The sequence below is a fragment of the Chinchilla lanigera genome, unplaced genomic scaffold (genome assembly GCF_000276665.1).
Source record: "Chinchilla lanigera isolate Chin_1 unplaced genomic scaffold, ChiLan1.0 scaffold00104, whole genome shotgun sequence".
NCBI classification, from domain to species: Eukaryota; Metazoa; Chordata; class Mammalia; order Rodentia; family Chinchillidae; genus Chinchilla; species Chinchilla lanigera.
The window spans coordinates 7235431-7259045 of NW_004955505.1; the positions used below are offsets into that span (position 1 = coordinate 7235431).

A 23615-nucleotide genomic window follows, 5' to 3' on the forward strand; every position below is an offset into this window, starting at 1 on the left:
TAGCATCAATTTTCAAGAAGGTTAGATAACTCAAGAGAAATGGGAGGGTAACATTCCAGGAGATTAATTAAGCTTTGGTTTTTTATTTAAAACAATAGCATGTAAGTTCAAGAAGGTTGTCAGCTTGGGGAAAAACAACTCACTTGTAAAGTAACTTTATTATTGTATAGTAGAAATATCTTTTATTTACATTATTGATCGTAGATGAATAGTGGAGCCATTTGTTTAAAAAGTTCCTTTTGTTTTTTTCTTAAACCAGTGAAAAACTTACTTTGGTTGATTTAAGCTTTTTTTCATACTGAAGTCTCTCACCGTCCATTTCACCAACTTTTAATCTCAACTCACTGATCTCCTGTATTAGCCCCTGTCCAGAAAGAAATAAGGAAATGCATCAGGAAGTAGAAATACAATTACCTGTATTACAATAGTAGCTTGGAATCTTAAGAAATCAACAGCTCCTGAAGTTAAAGTTGTGTCAATCAGATCAGAAAAATGGAAATACAGTGGTTTAAGAACCAACCAATTTTTCCATAAAAAAAAACAAAAACCACTGCTTTAAATTCCTAATACCTCTACCCTAAAATGGTGGGCTCATGAAACAAAAGGTAACTATCATTTTAATTAAGAAAAAGTATTAGTCATCCTTGTATAATGAGTCCTTAGTGATCTTCCTTCATCTGATCTTTTTAATGTATATTTTCCTACTTTTTCATTGTTAAAGAACAGCTGTAATTCCAATCTACTACTGTAATTTACTGACAATTTGCAAAGGATAAGAAATAATTAAGTGAAACAGAGTTACACTGAATCATTCTCTGAAAGGAAAAGGTAACATTTTCTTTATGGCTGAATTCTGATAAGAAGTTACTGGAAATAATTTATATTCCTTTTTAAGAGTTACCTGGAAACATATGACTTCTTCCAGGTTAGAAATTGAGATTCATATTTAAAGTATTGTCACAAAAGATAATTCAAAGCTGAACCAGTTGAAAGGAGTGCCTTTGAATCATTTTTCTGTTAAAAAAATCCCCTATCCCTTACCCTTCACACTGGGAGTTGGATCTAGGGACTTCACAATGAACTGCATCCTCAATTGTTTTTTCCTTCTTCTTTTTTTTTTTTTTTTTTTTTGTTTGTTTGTTTTTTTCTCCAGTACCAGGAACCGAACTCATGACCTTGCGCTTGCCAGGCAGGCGCTTTTGCCGCTGAGCTAAATCCTCAGCCCCCATCCTCAGTTGTTGTTTTTTTTTTCCTTTTCTCTTTTTTTGAAACAGGATCTCATGAAGTCATTATGTTGCTTGGGCTGACTTGAAATTTTAATCCTCTTGCTTTATCCTCTCAGAGTGCTGAGATCACAGGTGTGTGTTTGTAATCTGGCTTGATAGTTTCCTAGTATATCATTTATAGACCGGCACTCCTTTCAACTGGTTCAGCTTTGAATTACCTTTTGTGACAATACTTTAATACAAATCTCAATTCCTAACCTGGAAGAAGTCATATGTTTCCAGATAACTCTTAAAAATGGAATACAAATTATTTCCAGTAACTTCTTATCAGAATTCAGCCATAAAGAAAATGTTACCTTTCCCTTTCAGAGAATTCTATACTCTTACCAGCAGGAGGCACTGTTGACTGCCTCTAACCATCTCCCATTAGCAAGTCCTGAACCTTATGAAATTCAAAGATTATAATATACTATGTTTCAGAAATAAGTATACTTGGTACACACTTCAATATTTTCTTAGAAATTAATATTCAAATACTCTATATTTCTAAGACAAAGTTAAAGGATTTGGGCTTCATGAAATGGGAAAACACTCTACCCCTATTAAGGGAACAATAAGAGGAACATAAGCATATTAAGTTCAGTTTTAATTTTGAAGACTATTTCAATTACTTTCATATATAACACTACACAGTTTATCAAATCCTATAATCTGCTGGTAAGTGCATGCTACATTTTCAACAATACTAAATATTTATTAGAAAATTATCAGGGATTGAGTTTCCTAAAGTGTAATGACAAGCTCACTTTGCACATGAATAAGAATGCATAAGGGAAGGAAGCCATGTGGAGGAAAATCTGAGGAAGGCAGACAAACTCAAGAGACATAAATACTGTTCTAGGATTACAAAAAACTATAAGACATCTACTGCAATTTAGTCCCAATGTTCATTTAACATTTCGTACCCAAATTAAAGGAACAGAAGTCACCCAGATTAAGATTCCCCTACACTTCGCATACAGGATGCAGAAGGCCACCTCTTCATCCACGTGTCTTGTAACTTCTTCCCATTACAAAACTAGTCCAACTTACAGTCTCTCCACCCCTGGCTGAACTGTTGTGTTAGGCAGTGATTGAGATTAGGGAAGGACAAAAAGAAGAAAGTCTAAGTAAGTTTCAAAGAAGGCACAAAAGAATTTTAAAGCAATCAAGTAACTTCCTAAGTCCTATTTTAAGAGCTCCAGTCTCAACTGAGAAACACACTCATGCTCATGTGCTCACGTAGGTATACTGACAAAGAGCTTTCAGATTAAATCATGAATGAAGTTAGGGGGGTTCCATTTGCTGTTGAGGAAGCAGGAGATATAACCAAGACTTTCCTTAAGAATTCATCTTGGACAAGAAATTTAATTTTGAATATACTATAAAGGAGTAACCTTCATTATCTCAAGTTGGACTTTCATATAATAGGTGATAAATGGGATGTACCTCTGCCATGATGGCTGTTATGGTTTGTGTCTGGGTGTCCCCTGCAAAGCCTCATGTGGTCATGGGGCAGGCTTTTAGAGTTTGATTGATTATGGGTGTGAGAGCTGCACCTGCCCTGGGGTGGATAGTTTGCATATGTAAGGGAGAGGAAGAGGCTGCTTGAGGCCATTCCACCCTGGCTTTTGTGTTGCTGCTTTTGCTGTGTTCTGCCACCATGAGCTGTAGCTCTCTGCCATGTGCCAGTCTGCCTTGTAATCTGCCAAGTATGGACTCCACAAACTGTAATAAACCTTTCCTTCCTTAATTTTGGGCGTCAGGTATTTTGTCCCAGCAACAAGAGAAAAGTAACCAAGACAATGGCATATGGTTGATGTGAAGTTAACAATCTGTCAAGGTGAGGAGAAACACAGAGAATGATTACCGTCTGTCTCCTTGATACCTATTTTCTGACACAGTATGATACTTCCTCATATTGTTAATTAAGAAAACAAAAGAGAAAAAAAAGATGGTTCTTAGAGAAAAAATTTCTATAGCTTTACATTTAGTTTCACATACTTATTTTGTGAAGCTGGCAAGCTAAGCGAACACTGGACTACTGTTACATCCTAACCCTACATTTCACTTTAAATGAATAGATTTCAAATGAACAGGCTCTTTGCCCCCACCAACAAATTAGAAGATCTGGATTAAACAGCAGAGCAGGCACGGTGGTTTACATCTGCAATGCCAGCACTCTGGGAGAATGAGGCAGGAAGATCACAAGTTTGAGGCAAGAATGGGCAACTTAGCAAGAACCAGTCACAAAACAAAATAAAAAGGGCTGAGGGTGTAGTTCAATGTGAAGATCTTGGGTTTAATCCCTAGTACCTCAAAACAACAGTAAAATAGGAAGAACAATGAAGTTTGTTTAGCCACACATACTTCAGGTTATAGAATCTGCTCTGAATTTCATAAAAGTATAGTGAGTTTTACTTAAATGATTAATGTCTGGAATATACCACATGTAGAAGGTCAAATTAGTTTGTTTTTTTCCTGGTACCGGGGATTGAACTTACAACCTTGCACTTGCCGGGCAGGTGCTGTGCCGCTGAGCTAAATCCCCAGCCCGTAGAAGGTCAAATTAAATTACTTCTGAAAAGCTTTATGATTTCATGATTGATTGTATAGTACATCTCTGTATAATATAAGATATCCTCTTATTTTTAGTAAATAATCAGTGTACCTACATAAGGACTTCTAGTAAAACCAAACATGTAAATACATTATTTACAACATAGGAAAAGATGGATGAACAGGGTTACAAATATTCTGAAGGTGAATGTACTGTATTTCTATAGGCTGATGAAAGGATTAATATTTCAAATCAAAAGTCTCAAAATAAAAATTGCCATTAACATTTAGGGATTGAACCCAGGACATTATGGACACTGAACACCCTCTCTATCACAGAACTATAACCCTAGCCCCTAAAATTTACTCTTAAAATGAAACAGGATGAGTGCATATAGTAACTAATTACCCCACTTCACACCTGTGGGGAATTTTAGCATTACTGTAAGGGCATGTATGTGCGAGGGAGAAAGAGACAGAAAAAGAGAAGGGGTCACCTACCTCTGTGTCTCTGAACCTGTCTTCATAATCCAGTCTGTCCTTCTCTACAGCTGTCAATTTTAACTTCAAATTAGACACTTCAGCCATCAGATCCAACTTCTGGGTTTCTAAGGATGTCCTACTCAGGAGCTCCTATTAGAATTTAAAAGACATGTTTAAAAATTGTTTTGTTAAAGCTAGGCGTGGTGGTGCATGCCTGTAATCCCAGTAGTCAGGTGGCTGAGGCAGGAGGATCGTTGCGAATTCCAGGCCAGCCTGGGCTACAAAGTGAGCTCAAAGCCAGCCTGAACTGCATATCGAGACCCTGTCTCAAAAAGACAAAAAAAAAAAAAAAAATTGTTTTGTTATAAATGGCTACATGTGAATTTGTTTTTGTCATTTATGATTGCAAAGCTATAATGATCAAGCATAGGATGTGGTGAAGAATAATTACTAAATATTTTTACTCTCCTTTGAGTAGAACTAAACATGTATCAGCTTATCAGAGGAGCCATATGAGAAATACTCACATATATAAACTGTATCTATTTTTTTTTCCTAGTGCTGGGGCTGGAAGCCAGGGCTTCAGTATCTGTAAGGCATATACTTTACCACTGAACTCCTCTTGCAGCCCCCTTATCATGGTATTTACTTAAGCTAGATGATAACATTAATGATGATGATGACAACACTATATTTGCTATGTGCTGTGTACTTATGTGATGTATATTAATAGTCTACTCCCAAAAAAACCTTATGAGGCAGTAACTATGTTCATTCATCAGATGAAGAAGCTGAGGATCACAGAGGTTAAGAACTTGTTAAAAGCCATACAGCAAAAATGTAACAGCAGGAGTTCAAACTTAAACAGTGTTGCTCTCATGTGTACTCTGCCTGTGTTTAGATAGGAGGCAGCAGAAGCAGAAGGGCCCTTCATATATGAGCACTGTGCATGCGCGTGCGTGCATGTGTGTGTTTCTCCCAATAACAAAGGTCATATGATGTTTATCTTCTTTCTTAATCATAAAATATATTCTCATGGTAAGAATCAGGAAAATGCATGCAAGAAGAAGAAAATCAACCTCAAATTTTACTAACATTTTATTTTATTCAAATTAAATAAACATTTTGTATTATGTCTACATGTTTTAAGATCCTACTGCTTTAGCGTTTTACTTAAAATGTGTCAGTCTAAGGGAATCTGGAAATTTACCGTTACACCAGAGTAAAGTAGCATCTTAAATAACACAGCTCAACAGGAACTCTCCTCACTCCCCACAAACCTGGGCTTGCCGCTGCACATACCTGCTGCAGCATTTCTTCTGTGGCATTCAACTTCTCTCTGTGCTCTTCAAGACAGAATTCCAAATCTCGAATCTTCTCCCCTTGAGCCTCCACCTGGTCTGTTAACACACTTACCTGCATTTAGAGCAAAATACTCTAAGGAGTTATAAAGAATTTGAGTCCAATTGTGCATTTTATTTTTCTAAATGGAACAAAAGCTAGAATGCTCTTACCACTTGTAAGATAGTAAAGAAAAAAATGGTGTAATTAATGATAGTGGTCTTTCATTTCCAACTTATATATTAGTTTTTGACTTAAGCATTCTAACACATTGTAAGAGAAATTTACTGGTGATTGGGGATGTGCAATACTTTATAGACTAAAATTATTTCAATCATTTATGAGAAATAACATGTATCTAAATTATATTTTGGGGGTATAGGAAAAAGTATGAGAGATTAAAAGAAGATATGAAACAGACATTATCAAGGACTATTCCAATCTGATACTTCAAGAAAAGTGAAAGAAAGAACCCAGGAAATTCACATTACATGAACTCTTTCAATATCACACTGATGAGAAATGTATTCAAAGCTAAAGTGCAAGGCTGGAGGTGTGGCTTATGCTCTTAGCATGCATTAGGCCCTGGTTAATTTTAACCACCACCCCCCCCAAAAAAACCTGCCAGGGTAAAAGATAACACCCTAAAAGGTCCATCAAAAACTGTTTGGTTGATTCTTCCTCCTCAGTACTTATTGCAAATTTTAAGTTTCTGCTCAATGATCACCATTCTAGTAAATAAACCTCAATTCATGAGGCTCAAAATATCACAGAAAAAAGATTTGTCTAGCATTGAAATGATGAGGGAGCAAACAAGTCCACATGCAGGACTCCTCTGACTACTGTATTCTGTTTAGCCCATGACGTCATTTTAAAAATGGAAAAATTAAATATATATTCAGAAATATAAAATGCTGCTATAGTACACATATTCATATATCTGAATTTGCATTGTATATTAAAATATATTTAAGCATCGGGTCAGATCAATGATATTGTGCATGTACTCAAACTGGCTCTTGGACAGCTGGGTGCCCACTCTGCTCTCCAAGCCTTTACCACTCCCTGCTGTGCACAGAGGGCCTACACACTCACTTCCCCTAGGAGCCTGTTTGTTTTAAGCATCTGAATTTACCACCTCAGTCTAATATACTCTTTGTAAGTACATATTCCCTTGGTATCTGTGTGGTATTACTTCCAGGATGTTCACATACACCAAGATTTGCAGACACTCAAGTTCCTTATATAAAATGTTGTAGTATTTGAATGTAACCTACGCACACCATCTCATACACTTTATTTATTATTTATTTATTTTGTCTGTTTGAGACAGGGGCTTGCTATGCAGTTCAGTCCTTGAGCTCACTTTGTAGCCCAGGCTGGCCTCAAACTCACACAACCTCCCAAGAGCTGGGATTACAGGTGTGTGCCACCACGCCCGGCTCATATACTTTAAGTTATCTCTAAATTAGTTAGTATAAAGTAAATATTTACTACACTGTATTTTTTAGGGAACAATCATATGAACAAAGAGCCTGTACATGTTTAATATAGACACAATTTTTCCAAATATTTTTGATATGAAGTTAGGAGGGCCAACAGTATGTCATGAGAAAACAGGGACATTTCAAAAATCACTTGCCTGAAGAACGAGGGACTCTTTATCATTTTCTAAGCGTGCCAGCCTTTCTTGATACATGTCTCCATTTCCAGGTAGGTGTCCATTTGTCTGAAAAAGGAAATAATATAAGCAAGGTCAACTCATATCTTTAATCCAAAGAGCCTGAATTAAATTCAACATAGAAAATGGAAAATATGAAAAGAGAAAATATGAAAGTTGATTTACTTCAAAATAGGCACATTAGGGTCAAAATAATGACCCTAAAGAACAGCAGTTACTCTCACAGTAAGCAGACACACACCTAGAGATACGTAACACTTTGTGAGTGTGGGGTAGGGTGCAGTATCTCCTTTCCCTGAATGCTCAGAGTCACTAACTCTGGGTATGGACTATAGTTATGACTCATAATTCCTTGCCATTCCCATCACCTCCATCCTCAAGTGCTGCATCTGGGACTTCAGTGCCTGCGCTCAGGTTAAGAGACAGCAGCAGCAGAAGCAACTTACACTGCAGTCTTCCTCCTGCTCACTCCACCTCCCACTCACAGGACAAATCTTCCCATCTCTTTGAAGCCGCGGGCCTTGAGAAACCTTTGTCTTCTTCCCCAAAAGCTTCAATGCTCAGCCCTTAGTGACTTCCCCTGGCAACATTAACCTCTTTGCTTATTAGCATTTTACTACTTTCTGTACTGACCTTGTTAACTTATAGTAAGTTGACTTGTTCGGGTTATGTTCAGCTTCTTTCAGGTAGAGCCTGAAAACTGGTGTCACCTTGTAACTCCACAGCATCTGGCTCAGTGTGCTGCCCTTCTTACCTCCTTCCCTCTTGATTTATTTATTTATGTATTTATTTGTTTTTTTTTTTTTTTGGTTTTTCTCCGGTACCAGGAACTGAACTCACGACCTTGCGCTTGCCAGGCAGGCGCTTTTGCCGCTGAGCTAAATCCCCAGCCCCTTATTTATGTATTTATTTGTATTGTAGCTAAAATTTAGGAACACTACCACTGAACTACATCCCCAACATTTTTCATTTTTTATTTTGAGATAGGATATAACTATGCTGTCCAGGATTACCTCAAACTTTCAAACTCTTACCTCAGCCTCATAAGTAGCTGGGATTATAGGTATGTACTGATCCTTTATAAAAAATTGTATTTGAGTATATTTACATATAGTATAAATGCCAAAAGTATAGACTGAGAAAAGAAATAAGGATTTCTCTCTCAGTTGTCTTACAAGCAAGTCATAAAAGAGACATTTGAATAGATTCACAAAGAACAGAAAAGATTAAAATGCCATTTTGAAATATAGTAGTACCTGTGATGTCTCTTGTAATCTCATTAAATAATGCATAGCCACATAATATGCAATCCTCATAAAATTTTCTGATTCCTCATTCAAGTATAACAGAAAAATAAATAAATAAAACTAGTGGGGATCCAAAATGGATAGGTAAGGTCTTCTAGTGTTCAACTGAGAAAGCAAGACATTTACATTTAGAGCAGAAAAAATACAAACACTATATCCTCATGGCCAGGGGCATATCTGATTTAACAGCTATTATTTTTTCAAAGTTAACTGTTTTACCTTTTCAATTAATGTAGTTCATAGCATTAGTTCTAGAAATAACAAAAGTCCTATGTTTAGAGATAAAGGAGGGAAACAAAATAAATGGAATTATAACAATAAAAAAAGGAAACATTTGAAGATTCTCCTTCTAAGAACTCAGGACTGTACTACATTATACTTCCCAAGAGACCACAAAGAAAATCAGAATCTAATTTAGTTGAACGCACAATGTATATTCAGAGTGGATAAAATTTTAACATCAGTTGCTTGACCACATACCTGCACAATTACCACAGCATAGTCCTGTTCCTGTTAACTCAAGTGCCCAGAATTAAATTATCGTAAGAATCTGATGGAGTAGTTTGAATGACTTCTATCCCTGGAGACCATCATGAAAATGTAATTTATGTAACTTCTGGAGAACAGTTTTTTGGAAAATAACCAGGATATATAATACATGTTCTTGGTCTAAGAAACTGCTAAGATAGGACTTGTAGAGTTTTAAATTCTTTATTTTACTATAAACATTAACAGGAATCTGTTTTTAAAGTCCCACCCAAGCACCTTCTTCTAAGCATGCATTTCATTAGGTAGAAAAAAATGCTTCCTGTTCTCTGCAGACAAGAAGTTTTAAGAGATGGGATCCTGCTTGTTGCCCACACTGGTCCTGAACTCCTGAGCTGAACTGGTCCTCCCACTTCAACCTCCCTAGAAGCTGGGACTACAGAAATGCATCACAGTGCCTGACCAAAATGTTTTTTTTCCTTTCTCCCTTCAAAACTGTTTTCCCTTTCATCCTTTTTTCCTCCTTCCCTCCTTCTTGAGATGTTGGGATTGAACTCAGGGCCTCACACATGTAAGAATGTGTTCTACCACTGAGCTACATTCTCAGGCCCCTTGTTTTCTGACTGGAAGAAATTACAGCTAAATCAGCAGCATTTACTCTCAAGCTCCTAAGTATGACACCAGAAGTGAGATGCTCTAAACCAGTTCTCTAAAATACTGAAAACTAACTCAAACCATGTATGTTTCTCAATGTTGTTATTTATAAGCACTTATAATATTCAAGATTAGTTTAATATAAACATAAATAGTTATCATAGGAACATAAAATTTAAGAGTCACCACTAGAATAGTTACATATTTGTGTTATGTTATTCAAGTAGGTAAAGATTTCTATCCATATGTTTGTTATAAGTCTGCCTACTTCTGCTACCTTTGCTTTAAGAACACTGGAGGTAAATCTGTTCAGTGCATACCTAATATCACCTTTATTCTTCCATCAATGCCTATTCTCTACCTACCAGATCACTCAAAACCTCCCCCAAAGATGGCACGCTCTCTCACACACTATTTTTATTCCTTTTGCATGGGCTATTTTCTCGCTTTTTTCTCTTCTTTCCTTATGTCTTAAAGTTTATTTCTATAGGGACTAATTCAACTCTCCCTTGAATTAACTGTTTAGTCACATGCCAATAATAGCAAGAGATGAACCTTTACCATAGCAGGCATCACCCGGATTGGACTAAATTTAGGCTACTTATGTCTCTCTCAGCAGTTTCTGAATCCTTTGTGAGTAGATTCATCTTTGTATCTGACACAGTGGGCACTAACTAAATGACTATTGAATGAAGGGGCAAAGATAAGTATTCACTAAACATTGGTTGATTATAAACTGTCTTAGTTACTTCCTCATTGCCTGGATGAAATACCCAACATTCACAAGTCAAAGGAGGAAAGGTTTATTCTGCTCACAGTTTGTAAAGATTTTAGTCCATAGTCGGCTGGCTCCAAGACAGAGTGACATGGCAGAGGGACAACAAGTTCATAGCAGGGCAGACTGGAAGCAGCAAAACAAGAGCGTTATGCCTCCCTTTTATTCCATTCAGCCTACAAGTCTATTGGTTGGTGCCATCCACACCCAAAGTGGGCCTTCCCATTATCCACACATAGAATCACACTAAACAAATCAGTGGGCTACTAGTTATCGCAGCACCTTAATCCATATTACACACACTAGATATAGCAATCTCCAAAAAGCTCCACCTGAGGCTTTGGGGGGGACATCTACATACAAGCTAAAACATTCCACTGCTGGCCCTTAAAACACTTGTACATCCCTTTATGCAAAAGGCATTTAGTTGATTTCAAAGAGGAGCCAAAAATCTTAACAGTTTCAGCACTGCTGAAAACTCCAAGTCTAAAGTTTCCTCTGATATTTAAGGCACACTCTTAGCTGCAAGCCCCTGTACGAACAAAAAAAAAAGTTAAACACTTTCAACATACATTGGCACAAGATAAATGTTATGGTTTGTATCTGGATGTTATCACAAAGCCTCATTCAGTCATGGGGTGGGCTTTTAGAGTTTATGACTGATCCATGATCCAATGCTGGGATTATGGGTATGAGTGCTACACCCACCCTGGTGTTGATAGATTGCATATGTAAGGGAGAGAAAGAGGCTGCTTGTCACCATTCATCCCTTTTGCTCTTCTTGCTTTTTGCTGTCTTCCATCGCCATGAACTGTTGCCCTCTGCCATGTGCCACTCTGCCTTAGAGCCAGCTAAGTATGAAACCTCCATGAACTGTAAGCTAAATAAACCTTTCCTTCCTTAATTCTGAGTATGAAACCTCCATGAACTGTAAGCTAACTAAACCTTTCCTTCCTTAATTCTGGGTGTCAGGTATTTTGCCCCAGCAATGAGAGAAAAGTAATCAAGACAATGAACATTCCTATTCCAAAAGCTACAAACAGGAGAATAGAAAGGAATGGGACCAAAGCAAGACCAAACTCCAGCAGGGTATATTAAATCCTATAGTCCCACAATCAGCATCCAGAGCAATCTGTAGCAAGATGTGGACTCCAAAGGGATTGGATGACTCTACCCCTACAGCATTGTCCATGGTTGCAACTCTCATGGCTTCTCTCTTGGGTCCACTTTGCTCACTCTTGGCAGTTTCCTCAGACAATCCATGTTCTTGGTTTCTCCAACTTTCAGTGGTCTCCAGTGCACCTTCTGCTTCATACTTACATACTTACACAGCTTCACACACTGCTCTCTCAGGGACACAATGCCTAGCCTACCAGGCCTTCTTCCAAAATCTGGGTGGCAGCCTTCCTGACCCAACTCTTGTATTCTGCATGCACCTAAAATCTGTACCATGTGGATAATGCCAAGATCTGCCCAAATGGAGCAGTAGCCCGGCTTCCTTTTCTTTTGACTATAGTTGTTGAGTGTCTGGATCACTGAGTGCTAAGAATCCAATCCCAAGGAAAAAATTCCCCAGGCTACTGCCGTTCTGTAACATGTTGTTCTGGTTACTCTTCTAAAAGTAGTATTTTACACCTTTGCAATTTTGAGGCTGCAAAGGGTGGAATCCTGCTGGTTCTTGTGAAACACTCAGGTCATCTTCTCTATTGTCCTTCTGAAGTACTTGGCAGGTGCTGTATAGATGAGCTATATCCTGGCCCAGTACCTGGTTTTTTAATGCCAATCACTTCAGTGAGCAAGTTCCCCTCCACTCCATCACTGCAGGTCACAACTTTCCTGGAGTTTTCTTTCTGGCCAAACTCAAAAGTTTTTACATCACTCAGCTGGGCCATTTGCTCTTGTTTCTCAAGGTAGAGCTGGTTAAAAGCCCACAACATTAGCCAGGCCACTGCCTCAACATTAGACCACCATGAAATTTCTTCTGCAAAATTAATCAGTCCTCTGTTCTTAATCTGAGTCTCCTGCAGTCTCAAGACATGATCAATGTAGACAAATTTTATGCCAGAGCATAACACATGTGGTCTAGAGTCCAGCTCCCAATTGAAACATCTTGAGCCTGGTCTTTTCCAGCTGCATTATAGTCATTGTGGTCTTCTGTGCCCTGACTAGAATCTTTCATCAAGCTCAGCTTATAGCATTCTATGGTTAATTCTTTAGCTAGCATCTTCAAACCTTTCCAAATTCTTCCCACAAGCTAATTCCCAAAGCTTCTCAAACACATGGCCAGGTAGTGTCTGAGCACTATACACTAATCTGGTACCAAAATCTGTCTTACTTTGTTGTTGCTGGGACAAAATACACAACAGCCACAAATTAAAGAAGGAAAAGTTTATTTTAGCTTAGTTATTAAAAATTCCAGTCCACAGTTTGCTGGCTCCAAGGCAGGACAACACATCAGAAGGGCATGGCAGAGAAGAAACAGTCCATGGCAAGGTAAGCAAGAAGCAACAACAACAACAAAAAATTGGGGCTGGGGATTTAGCTCAGTGGCACAGCGCCTGCCTGGTAAGCGCAAGGTCATGAGTTTGATTCCCAGCACTGGAAAAAAAACCAAAAAAAAAAAGAAGCAATGAAGCAGGAGCACTGAGCCTCCCTTTCACTTTTTTTCCATTTTGGCTACAAGCCTATTGGTTGGTATCACCCACACCCAGGGTGGGCCTTCCCAGTCTCCACATCAGAACTATGCTAAAACAATTAGTTGGCTAGGGGCTGGGGATTTAGCTCAGCGGCAAAGTGCCTGCCTGGCAAGCGCAAGGTCATGAGTTCGGTTCCCGGTACCGGAGAAAAACCAAAAAAAACAAAAAAAAAAAAAAAAAAAAAAAACCAATTAGTTGGCTAATCCAATTACCACACTCTTAATCCACATTCACATACCTTAGTTAGCCCAGTGTTGGCAAACCTATGGCACACATGCCACAGTGGGCATGCAGAGCTTTCTTTGTCAACACACAAGCCAAGTTGCCCCAGCAGCCAAGCACTGGATATTCATGTTTAATTGCAGTGTTGGTACTTTGTGATAAGTAAGTGGGTTTTGGGTCATTATTACTGACGTAGGCCCATCCACCTCCAAAAAGCCCTATCTATGAGTGTATGAGGCTTTGGGGTGACACCTAGATACAAGCCACAACAAAGATGAACACATGTTTGGTTTTAACCAGGCCTTCTTGTTTCTTGGCAAGACTTACTTATATTTCACCTACAATCTATTCCATACTCCATAGTTTATCCTTGGACTCCTAGCTCCTTAGTCCTGTTTAGGAGGTAGTCTCAGAGCCTTTTTAATGAAAAAGAGCTTAGACCATCTCATGTGAACTTCCTTATGAACTTTCTTCTTCACTGCACATTATATATTGCTTCTTTCACCTTCATCTTTCCTGCCTTTTTCTCTGCCAGTCTCAGGGAAGTGTTACTTTATTTGCTAAGAGCTCAACTTCCATCTCTATGTTGGAATCTTTAGAACTGTTTCCTTAAGACCTGTAATTATGATCTCTATATATTCTCAATTTCTTCTGTTTTAATAAATTTTCTTCAATTTGCCTTCCCAACATCTATGCAGAGGCCTGGCCTACCACTACACTCTCCTCCTAGCCTTCTCTACCTATACAGTTCTATCTTCCACATCCTCACATTATGCCATACTCTTCTTTCCCTTTCTGGCTTTCCTCCTGTGTTTTTACTTCACAGTTTAACTTTTCATCATACTTTGCCATTGATAGCTGATGAGAAATTTTATGTAAATTAGTACTTCCTAATAGTTTCTCTTAGTACAAAACTCTCTTACATTTCTTTTGATTCTTCCACAATGTTTTATAAAATCCTGAGCACATAATTTAAAATGTATTTGCTGTGAACTCTTGCTGAGTCCAAAGTATTAAGGACCAGCTTCAATTGTTTTACTTAAAACCTCAAAAAACCTTCAGAATCACCCACACTTTAGCAAGCTGCAACCCCATTTGACCCATTCAGTCCAGCTCAAAATCTAAAACTGGAATCAACTTGAGGATTTCAAGAATAGAGCGTTCAACTAACTGAATATACATCAAGGTGGGAAACCCACCTCAGCTACATCACTCATACCTTGATTTAATTAATGAACTTATGGTGTTTGCAAGGTTTTGCTGGCATAATGCGGAGAGCTTTACTTCTGATAAGTGTACAGATTCCTAACTAGGAAAATTACCTGGGAATACGAATTTCCTGAACTCATATAGCAGGTGCTATACATAATACTGAAGCACTTTATTATCTAAGTGATGTCTTTTATATCAATTTTCTTTTAATTATCAGTTATTATAAACACACAACTATAAAGATGTAATAACTTAGCATCCTGCCTTTGAATGTCCAGTTTAAATTTTATTACAGAAAATTTAAAAAGCATGTAAAATTAGAGACTAGCTTGATGAAACCCCATATATCTGCTGCTCTACTTGAGTAGTTACTAATATATTGTTAAGTGGAAGGCTTTATTTATTATTTTTACTAAAATCATTAATGTTTTCTTTTGATATTCTGGGTTCTATTTGCTTGCATTAGTCTACAGTTGTCTTTGTTCTCCCATGTTCATTTTGCTTTGTTTTCCCCAGAGTTCTGTTTTTCTATCTAAATTAAAAAATCAACGTATGAGTGATTTTCCACAACTGTACTTATAACACAGGAACTCATTTTGAATGTACATACCTAAATCAGGATGGTATCTTAACTAAAATTAGAAAGAGAAAATCCAGTCCTTTCATGATGACAATATATGTTATGGAACAGCTGGATATTATTATTATATATGTACAAATTCCACTCACTTGATTGATTGATTACCTTGCCGGGCACTGAACCCAGGGCCTTCATACTGAGCTACAGCCTCAGCTCCTTCTTTATTTTTTATTCTGAGGCAGGGTCTAGCCAATTCACTAAGTTGCCCAGCTGGGCTGGAACTTACAATCCTCCTGCCTCAACCTTTCAGTGTGTTAGGATTTCACTATGTGCCACCATGCCTGGCTTTAATATACTTACATTTAAACCTAGTTTAAAAATCTGCCCTACAGTCTTGATTTTATAATTCTGGGTAGTTTCCTTTTTTTCTGGGTTTTTTGAGACAGGGTCTCACTATGTATGTAGGTTGGCCTCAAACTCATGGCAATCTTCCTGCTTCAGCCTCTGGAGTGCTGAGATTAGGGGAATGTATCACCATGTTTGGCTACAGTTCTGTTTTTAAAAATTCAGTATCAAAATTGTACTACTAATTTCTATTGGTTTATTGAAAGGAACCATTAATGCTTAATCTTTTTGATGAATTTTGCATGCCTATATCTGAACAACTACTTCAAAGATAACAACATGCAATATAACAACCAGTGTTGATTTCCTATCTTGTTTTGAAATTTTGTATTGTTTTTATGATTTTTTATTCTCTTTAAAATAAAAAAAAATCAGTATCAAGGAAAAAAAAGCAACATTCAATGCAATAAATCTCCTTTAATTAAACATTATCTTTAGCTACCAAAAGAAATTTATAAGGGTGATTTGTTCTCTTCAGTGTACATCTAAACAATTGCATGTAAACACCTACTACATGACTGCTCTTCATTAGACACTGTTCAAGAAAGAATCTGAGGCAAAAACTGAATTCTTCCTCCACAAAGACTGTAGTCATAATTCATTTGAGTCCAATACAGTAAGAACACAATACCAACAATTAAAAATCAGCCTACCAGGCAGAGTAAGTACTCTCTTCTCGTATCTTCTCACCAGACACAGTGGAATGAAGGCACGCTGGCTGAGACACTCCTTATGCTGTACAGACATAATGATCTCAAGGTAATACCTGCACCATTCAAGTATCCCTTCTTTTTTTTTTTTTTTTTTTTTTTTGGTTTTTCTCCGGTACCGGGAACCGAACTCACGACCTTGCGCTTGCCAGGCAGGCGCTTTGCCGCTGAGCTAAATCCCCAGCCCCCAAGTATCCCTTCTTAAATCCCTCTATCTTTGGGTTACTTTTGCATACAACTATTTTTCCTTCCTAAATTTCTATTACCACTCAAAAGAGGAAGTAAGGTCCCCAGGCAAGAAGAAGAACATTCTATAAGAACTTCATTTATTCCCCCAATCTCATCACTATCTCTGCTCACATGAAAAGTGGGGGTGGGTCTCATGGGAGGCTTCTTCCACTCCCTCAAAAAGCCCAACCAAGCCCCTCAGAGAGAAGAGATAGCATTGAATGTAGTCAGGACACCTTCAGAGACTTCAAACAAGCCGGAACACATCCTGCACTTTCCAAGTCTACACACAGATGTGGTCAAAAATGGACTATAGCTTTTACTTTTGGGGTTTCTTCTTCTGGGTTTTAATTACTCAGTGTTTGCTTTCAAGAGACAGAAAGTATCTTCTTTACATGGCCAAAGGGGAAAACAAAGCCAGATAAAGATCACAGCAGCTGGCTGACCTCTAAGATTAACTATTCCAAAAGTTTAACTGCACCCAAAATACATTTTTTTTTTTTTGTACTGGGAATCAAACTCAGGACCTCACGCTTGCTAGGCAGGCGCCGCACCACTGAGCTGAATTCCAGGCTCTTCTCTTCTGAGAGCCGCAAATACCAAGTGGTCTCATCAGCCCTATCTTCAGAGTGCTTCCCTTAGAGTGCTTAAGTATCCTATGACCAGAAAGTCAACTCCAAGACACAGTGGTTGTCCACTTGTACAGTTAATGCCCACAGCCTCCCAGCATGTGTGTAGCCACAGCCACTCAGTGTAGGATGCCAAGAAAGATATCTTCAGTGTCTCTTAAAAGATTCTTACAGGCACCTTACATGAACGGGTAAGATGAGCTCAGGCCTCTCTTGCTTTTCACGTACATTTCCTGCTCTCTGCAGCTTCAGCAATAGGGAAAAGGGTACATGTTGAGAATATATTATCCTTGTTGCAGTTGAACATCAGCGCCCCCTGAGTTGTAAGAGGACAGAGAAATGGTCTGTTATGGTTTGTGTCTAGTTGTCCCCACAAAGCCTTGTGCACTCTTGGGTGTGGGCTTCCAGAGTTTGTGATTTTGATTCATGGTACACTGTTGGGATTATGGATTTGAGTGCTACACCCACAGTGGGGCAGATAGCCTACACACAGTGTAAGGGACAGAAAGAGACTTTGCTCTATTCTCTCTTTGCTCCTGTTGCTTTTGTTGCGTTCTGCCATGTGTCACTAGGCCTTGGAGCCAGCCAGTATGGACTGAAACCTCCACAAACTACGAGCTAAATAAACCCTTCCTTCCCTAATTTTGGGTGTCAGGTATTTTGTCCCAGAAATGTGAGAAAAGTAAATAACACAGAATTTGGTACCAGAGAAGTGAGGTTGTTCCATGACTATACCTGACCATCTGGTACAAGATCCTTTGGGAACAGTGTGTGGGAAGGGTTTGGAAAGGTCTGGAGATGTTCTACTCTGAAAGCTCTACTCTGAAAGAGTAGAGCTGGAAAGCCTTAGGCTTTTCTGTATGGGAGATTCTGGTCAAAGGTCGGAAGACCAGAGGCTGATAGAAATCCTCCCTGTAAGCAGAGTCAGGAGATTTCTGGTGGGAACAAGGACTACATTGGCTGTTGGACTCCAGACGATGTGTGTTATGGCTTGGCAAAAACTTTGTCTGCATTTTGCTCATGTCCAGAGATTTTGCCTGAGACTAAGATTAAGGGCGGTGGACTAATTAAACTGGCAGACAAAATTTCAAGGCAATCTAATGTTGAAGCAGTGGCATGGCTATTGTTGGAGGCTTTTAGCCAGATTTATGTTGAGAATCAAGAGCAAAGGGTCCAGCAGGAGGATCTAAAACATTATGAGTTTGGCTAGAAGAAAAGCTCCAGTAAGGTGTGGACTGCAAAGATATAGCTGAGATCTCCATTGCTGAGAAGGAACAGGAGAATATAAAAAATGGCCTGAGGGCATCACAAGAAGCAGCAAGTCTCCACCCTTTGCAGTCTCAAAACTACAAAAGTGAAAGACTGCTTTGAGGGGACAGCTGCAGAGCACCAGGTTGCAGAATTGTGGCAGCATAGAGAATTTGTTCCCCACAATCAGGTTCAGAGTGCTCAGCAATCCAGGTACTTGACCACTACAACCAACAGAAAAGAAAACCTGCCTACTGCGCCAGCTGGCAGCAGACCTTGGCTTCATCCACATGACGCTGGTTTTAGGTACCTGCAGAATGCAAGACTTCTGAGGTTAAGAAGGCTTCCACCCAGATTTCAGAAGATGGCCTGGGAGGCCAGGGAGTGCTGTGAGGGTGAAGCCAAAGATGCAGTGGAGACCCCTGAAATTTGGAAAATACAGCAATGTGGATCATCTGAGGAAAGCTGTAAGAAGGGAGCAAAGCTGGCTCAAGAGAAGCCCTGGGAGCAACTACCACTGCAAGTGCCATAGAGGCAAGGTCTTTGGAGCTCACAAATAACCACAGATTGCTTTGGATGTTCCACACAGAACTCTAAGACTTAATGTTTGCCTTGCTGGATTTTGGACTTGCTTTGGTCCCAATGCTTTGTTCCTTATCTATACCTTTTGGAGTGATAATGTTTATCTTGTGCCACTGAATGTTGGAAATGTTTAACTTTCCATTTGTACAGGGGCTCACAGTTAAGAGTTTGCCTTAGATCTTGGAGGAGACATGGGACTTAAGATTTTTCAGCAATGCTGAAACAGGATTTTTACAACTCTTAGAGATGGACGAAATGCCTTTTGCATAAATGGATGTGCTTGAGTCTTTTTTGGGGGGCAGGGGCAAAATGTTATGGCTTGTGTCTAGATGTCCCCCCAAAACCTTGTGCAACTGTGGAGGCTTCTAGAGTCTGTGATTAATTCATGGTCCAATGCTAGGGTTACAGGTGTATATGCAGGCTACCCTGGGGCAGGTAGCCTGCATACAATATAAGAAAGAGTCTTCTCTCTGCTCCTCCCTTTTTGCTCTTGTTGCTTTTGCTCTTTCCCACCACCATGAACTGTTGCCCTCTGCATGTGCCACTCTGCCTTGGAGCCAGCTGAGTATAGACTGAAACTTCCACAAACTGTGAGCTAAATAAAGCTTTCCTTCCTTAAGTCTAGGCATCAGGTATCTTGTCTCAGCAACAAGAGAAAAGTAACCAAGACAAGATCTCAGAGTCTCAATCCCCAATCTTGGTTGTTCACCCAAATTTCATTCATTTTACATATATACATTGTTTTTTTTTGAGACAGGGTCTTGCTATGTAGTTCAGCGTGGCTTTGAATTCACTATGTAGCACAGGCTGGCTTCAAATGCATAGGAATCCTCCTGACTCAGCCTCCTAAGTGCTTGGCTTGCAAGTGTATGCCACCATGTCCAGCTCAATTATTTGCTGAAAGCCAGCTACATGATAGGAAACAGATCCAGCAGAAAAAAAGGAAGGAAGGAGGAAAGAAAGAGAGAAAGAAAAAAGGAAAGGGATGAAGGGGAGGGGAGCAGAGCAGTTAGGCTAGCTAGCTCTCTTTCACTTTGGGAAAGGTAACACAAGATGAAAAAATTTTGTCTCTTTTGCTCTTGTCACTTATTGGTTCTTCACTCACTTTCATAAAAGAACAAAGAAAACTCCATTCAATCCTAACAAATACCAGCTGTGGTGGATTAACAACCGGTAGTCAACTTGTAACACCCAGCTGAACTGAGTTAGCATGTCCTGGGTGTGCGAAGCCCACCTGAGGATTGCTGCCAGCAGTATGAGGTCAAACCAGAGAGGAAGAAATTAGGGGCAGCTGGGAGCTGGTAGTTGTTGGGAAGCTGTTAGGGAGCTGCTCGTTCTCTTGGGCTATTCTGCTGGAGGACCTTGTCATGCTGGCTTTCCTGATGAACTTGGCTGTTCTCATTTGAGGAGCAGCTTAGGACCTTGTTGTCACTGAGAATGGCTAGGGTTTACTTTGGGGAAGCTCTGGTCCTCACTTTGAGCATCAATTTATGGCTCTGGAGGGCAAGATGGTGCACTGCTCAGTCTCCTGGAGAAGCTTGTCATGTTGGCTTTCTTGATGGGAACTCGGCTTTCCACATCATCTTAGGAGCTCAGGACCTCACTGTTGCTGAGGTTGGCTGTGGTACTTTTGCGGGGAGCTCTGGTTACTGCTTTGAGCATTGCTTTCCTGGCTCCAGTTCAGATCCCTCAGCCTGCTAGCACAGATCCTACATTCCACTGACACAGACTTTTTAGCTTCCACCACTGACCTTTGGGTCTTCCCAGTACAGATCTGTGAAACAGGCCTGCATGAGACATTGTCATGGACTCTAGGCCTCCAATTGGACTTGTGGGAGGCCCTGTCATAGGCTCTAGGTCTTCAGTTGGACTCATGCAGGACATTATTGTGTTATCCAGGTGTATAGCTGGATTCCTTGGTCTTTAGTGTGTGAACAGATCTTCTTGCACTCTCTTTTTGTATATGATTCTTTGGGTGACTATTATAAATAAACTTATATATGTTCCACTTCCACAACCCCAAATTACACCACCAGTCATCCCGGATTCCATTAAAAGTACATCTCTCACCTATTGCTCCACAATGGTCTCTCTTAATTGAGAATTCTGCTGATGTGCTCAATCTCTTTTCCTGTGATTACGACACTCTTCATGGGAGTTTATCAGAAGCTCTAAGTCAGAAGTACTTTAATTTTAGCTAGGATGTCTCAGTGTGATGCAGCATTATTGATATTTTCTTTAGTTGTACAGTACGAATATTTTCATTACATATAGTATTCCATAGAAAAGAGACACTATTGACAACTTTATGTGGGCTACCTGAATTTTCCTCTGTTATTTATAAAGTTGGTATTTTTTATTTTTTTCTTTTCCTTCCTTCCATTCCTCCTTCCTCTACCCTGGTTCCTCTTTCCTTTTGAGTAATTTCTTCCCATTTCACAACTATTGTACATTTTGGACCTTATTTACTCTTTCAGTTTCTCACACCAGGGAGACAATACTATGTTTATACATGTGAGTCTGATTTATTTCACTTAAAGAGTATGGTTCTCAAGGAGCATGCAGTTACCTATAGAAGTCTCAAGTTTATCCTTCTTTATGGCCATTGTATAAAAAAACCCGTATCTTCTTCATCTATTCCTCAGTTGATGGGCATCTGGGTTGCTTCTAAGATTTAGCTATTACAAAGTATGTTGCTATAAACATGGATGCACTTATAATGTTGTGGTATGATGTTTTTAATTCTTCTGGGAAGATATCCAGAAGAGGAATAGCTGGGTCAAATAGGACTGCTAATCCCAGTTTCCTGAGGAATCCCCATACTGATGTCATAGTGGTCGCACCAGTCTACACTCCCTCCAACTGTGCAGAAGGGTTAGTTTTTCCCCGCAGCCCCTCCCTCTAGCATTTGTTTTTGGTTGATTTCTTGATGACAGCCATTCTTTCTGGAGTGACATGGAATTTCAGCATTTTCTAAAATTTGTATCTCTCAAATAACCAGTGATGTTTAACATTTTTTCATATATGTAGTTGCCTTTTATATTTCTTCATCTGAGAAGTATATATTCATCTCAGATACCCATTTTTGGACTGGGTCTTTAAATTTGGGGGGTCTGATTTTTTTCAATTCTTTATATGTTCTAGATATAAATCCTCTGTACTTTAATACTTCTATTTTCTTTTTTTTATCCAGCTTCTGATCATATGAACCACTTAAAGAGGTAGCAGCAATTAGTAGTAGAGAAATAAGCTGCATTCTACACAAACCAAAGGATCTTCCTTGCCTAGAAAAAATAGTAATTTGCCATCCAAATGGCCAGTGGCACTAATGAACACAGTACATGCATTCTCAGATTGGCGATCATTAAATAGCAATGAGCATGAATGCAGAACTGGCATAGTCAACAATTTTTTTGTAAAATATGATGAAAGCTTCTTCTTAGTCTGAGAAATGTCTACTTTTGCTGCAGGAAGTAAGATACGTATAGGTGATCTATAACCTAATTAATTCCCTTTGTCACTGGATCAGTACTCTCCTTCAATGCAAAAGGGCCTTGTTAAACATTTTCTCTCACCTCTTCCTTCTACCTGTCAGCATCACTTTTTGTTTGAAACAGAGTCTCTCTATGTAGTCTAGGCTACTCTTGAATTTACTATGTGGCCCAGGCTGGCCTTGAACTTGCAGTGATTTTCTTTTCTCAGTCTCCCAAGTTCTGGAATTATAGGCATCTACCACCTTGCCCAGCCAGCATCACCTTTTGACTGGTCACCTGTCAGGCTTACTGAAAGTGCTCAGCATGTGTTACCCTGGGATCCTCACGATGTGTGGCAAAAATCATCATCCACATTTTATAGGAGAAGAAACTGGGACACAGCTTAAAATTTTTTCCAGGGCTGGGGGTGTAGCTCAGCGGCACAAGCGCTTGCCTGGCAAGCCTGAGGTCATGAGTTCAATTCCCGGTACCAAAAAAGAAAAACAAAAAGAAATTTTCCTAGCAGCTGAGCATGGTGACACACACTGTATCTGCAATCCCAGCTACTCAGGAGGCTGAGGTAGAAGGATTGTAAGTTCAAAGCCAACCTGGGCAATGTAGTAAATTTAAATGATTACAATGGACAATGTAAAATTTTAAAAAGGCAGGGAATGTAGCTCAGGAATAGAACACTTGACTAGCATGTGTGAAGCCCTAGGTTCAGTTCCCAGAACAAAAAAATGAAAGGAAAGAAAAGAAAAAGAAAACTTTCCCAAGTCATACAAGTTTCTCAGGGGTTAAGAGAATATTAAAATTTAATCTGTTGTCTCCTGAGTCTGCACCCGTAATAGCCTAGATATAATCCTGCCTTCTTTATCATTTACTGATTTTTTATTATATGAGTTCCTTTATTTGTTATTTGTGCAATTTCCCCATAAATAATATAAAGGAGGGATTTGCTAGCATTTTGTGTTTCTTCAATTCTGAGATAATATCAATTTTTATCTCACATTTACCTATGAATTGAGACAGGGTCTCACTATGTAGTTTAGAGTAGTCTTGAACTCAGTATGTAGCCT

General features: G+C 39.1%; 1 protein-coding gene across 10 annotated transcripts in view; it reads right to left on the reverse strand.

Moving 5' to 3' along the window:
• The window catches only part of Ppfibp1 (PTPRF interacting protein, binding protein 1 (liprin beta 1)), a 202756-nt gene that overhangs the window by 43680 nt on the left and 135461 nt on the right, over nucleotides 1-23615 (reverse strand). For all 10 annotated transcript variants that reach the window (XM_013505928.1, XM_005407169.2, XM_005407168.2 and 7 more), the window contains 4 exons: nucleotides 7291-7377; nucleotides 5610-5723; nucleotides 4326-4457; nucleotides 272-364 (listed from right to left, as the gene is read on the reverse strand). In XM_013505928.1, coding sequence (XP_013361382.1) covers nucleotides 272-364; nucleotides 4326-4457; nucleotides 5610-5723; nucleotides 7291-7377 — 426 coding nt within the window. The remainder of the gene's footprint in view (nucleotides 1-271; nucleotides 365-4325; nucleotides 4458-5609; nucleotides 5724-7290; nucleotides 7378-23615) is intronic.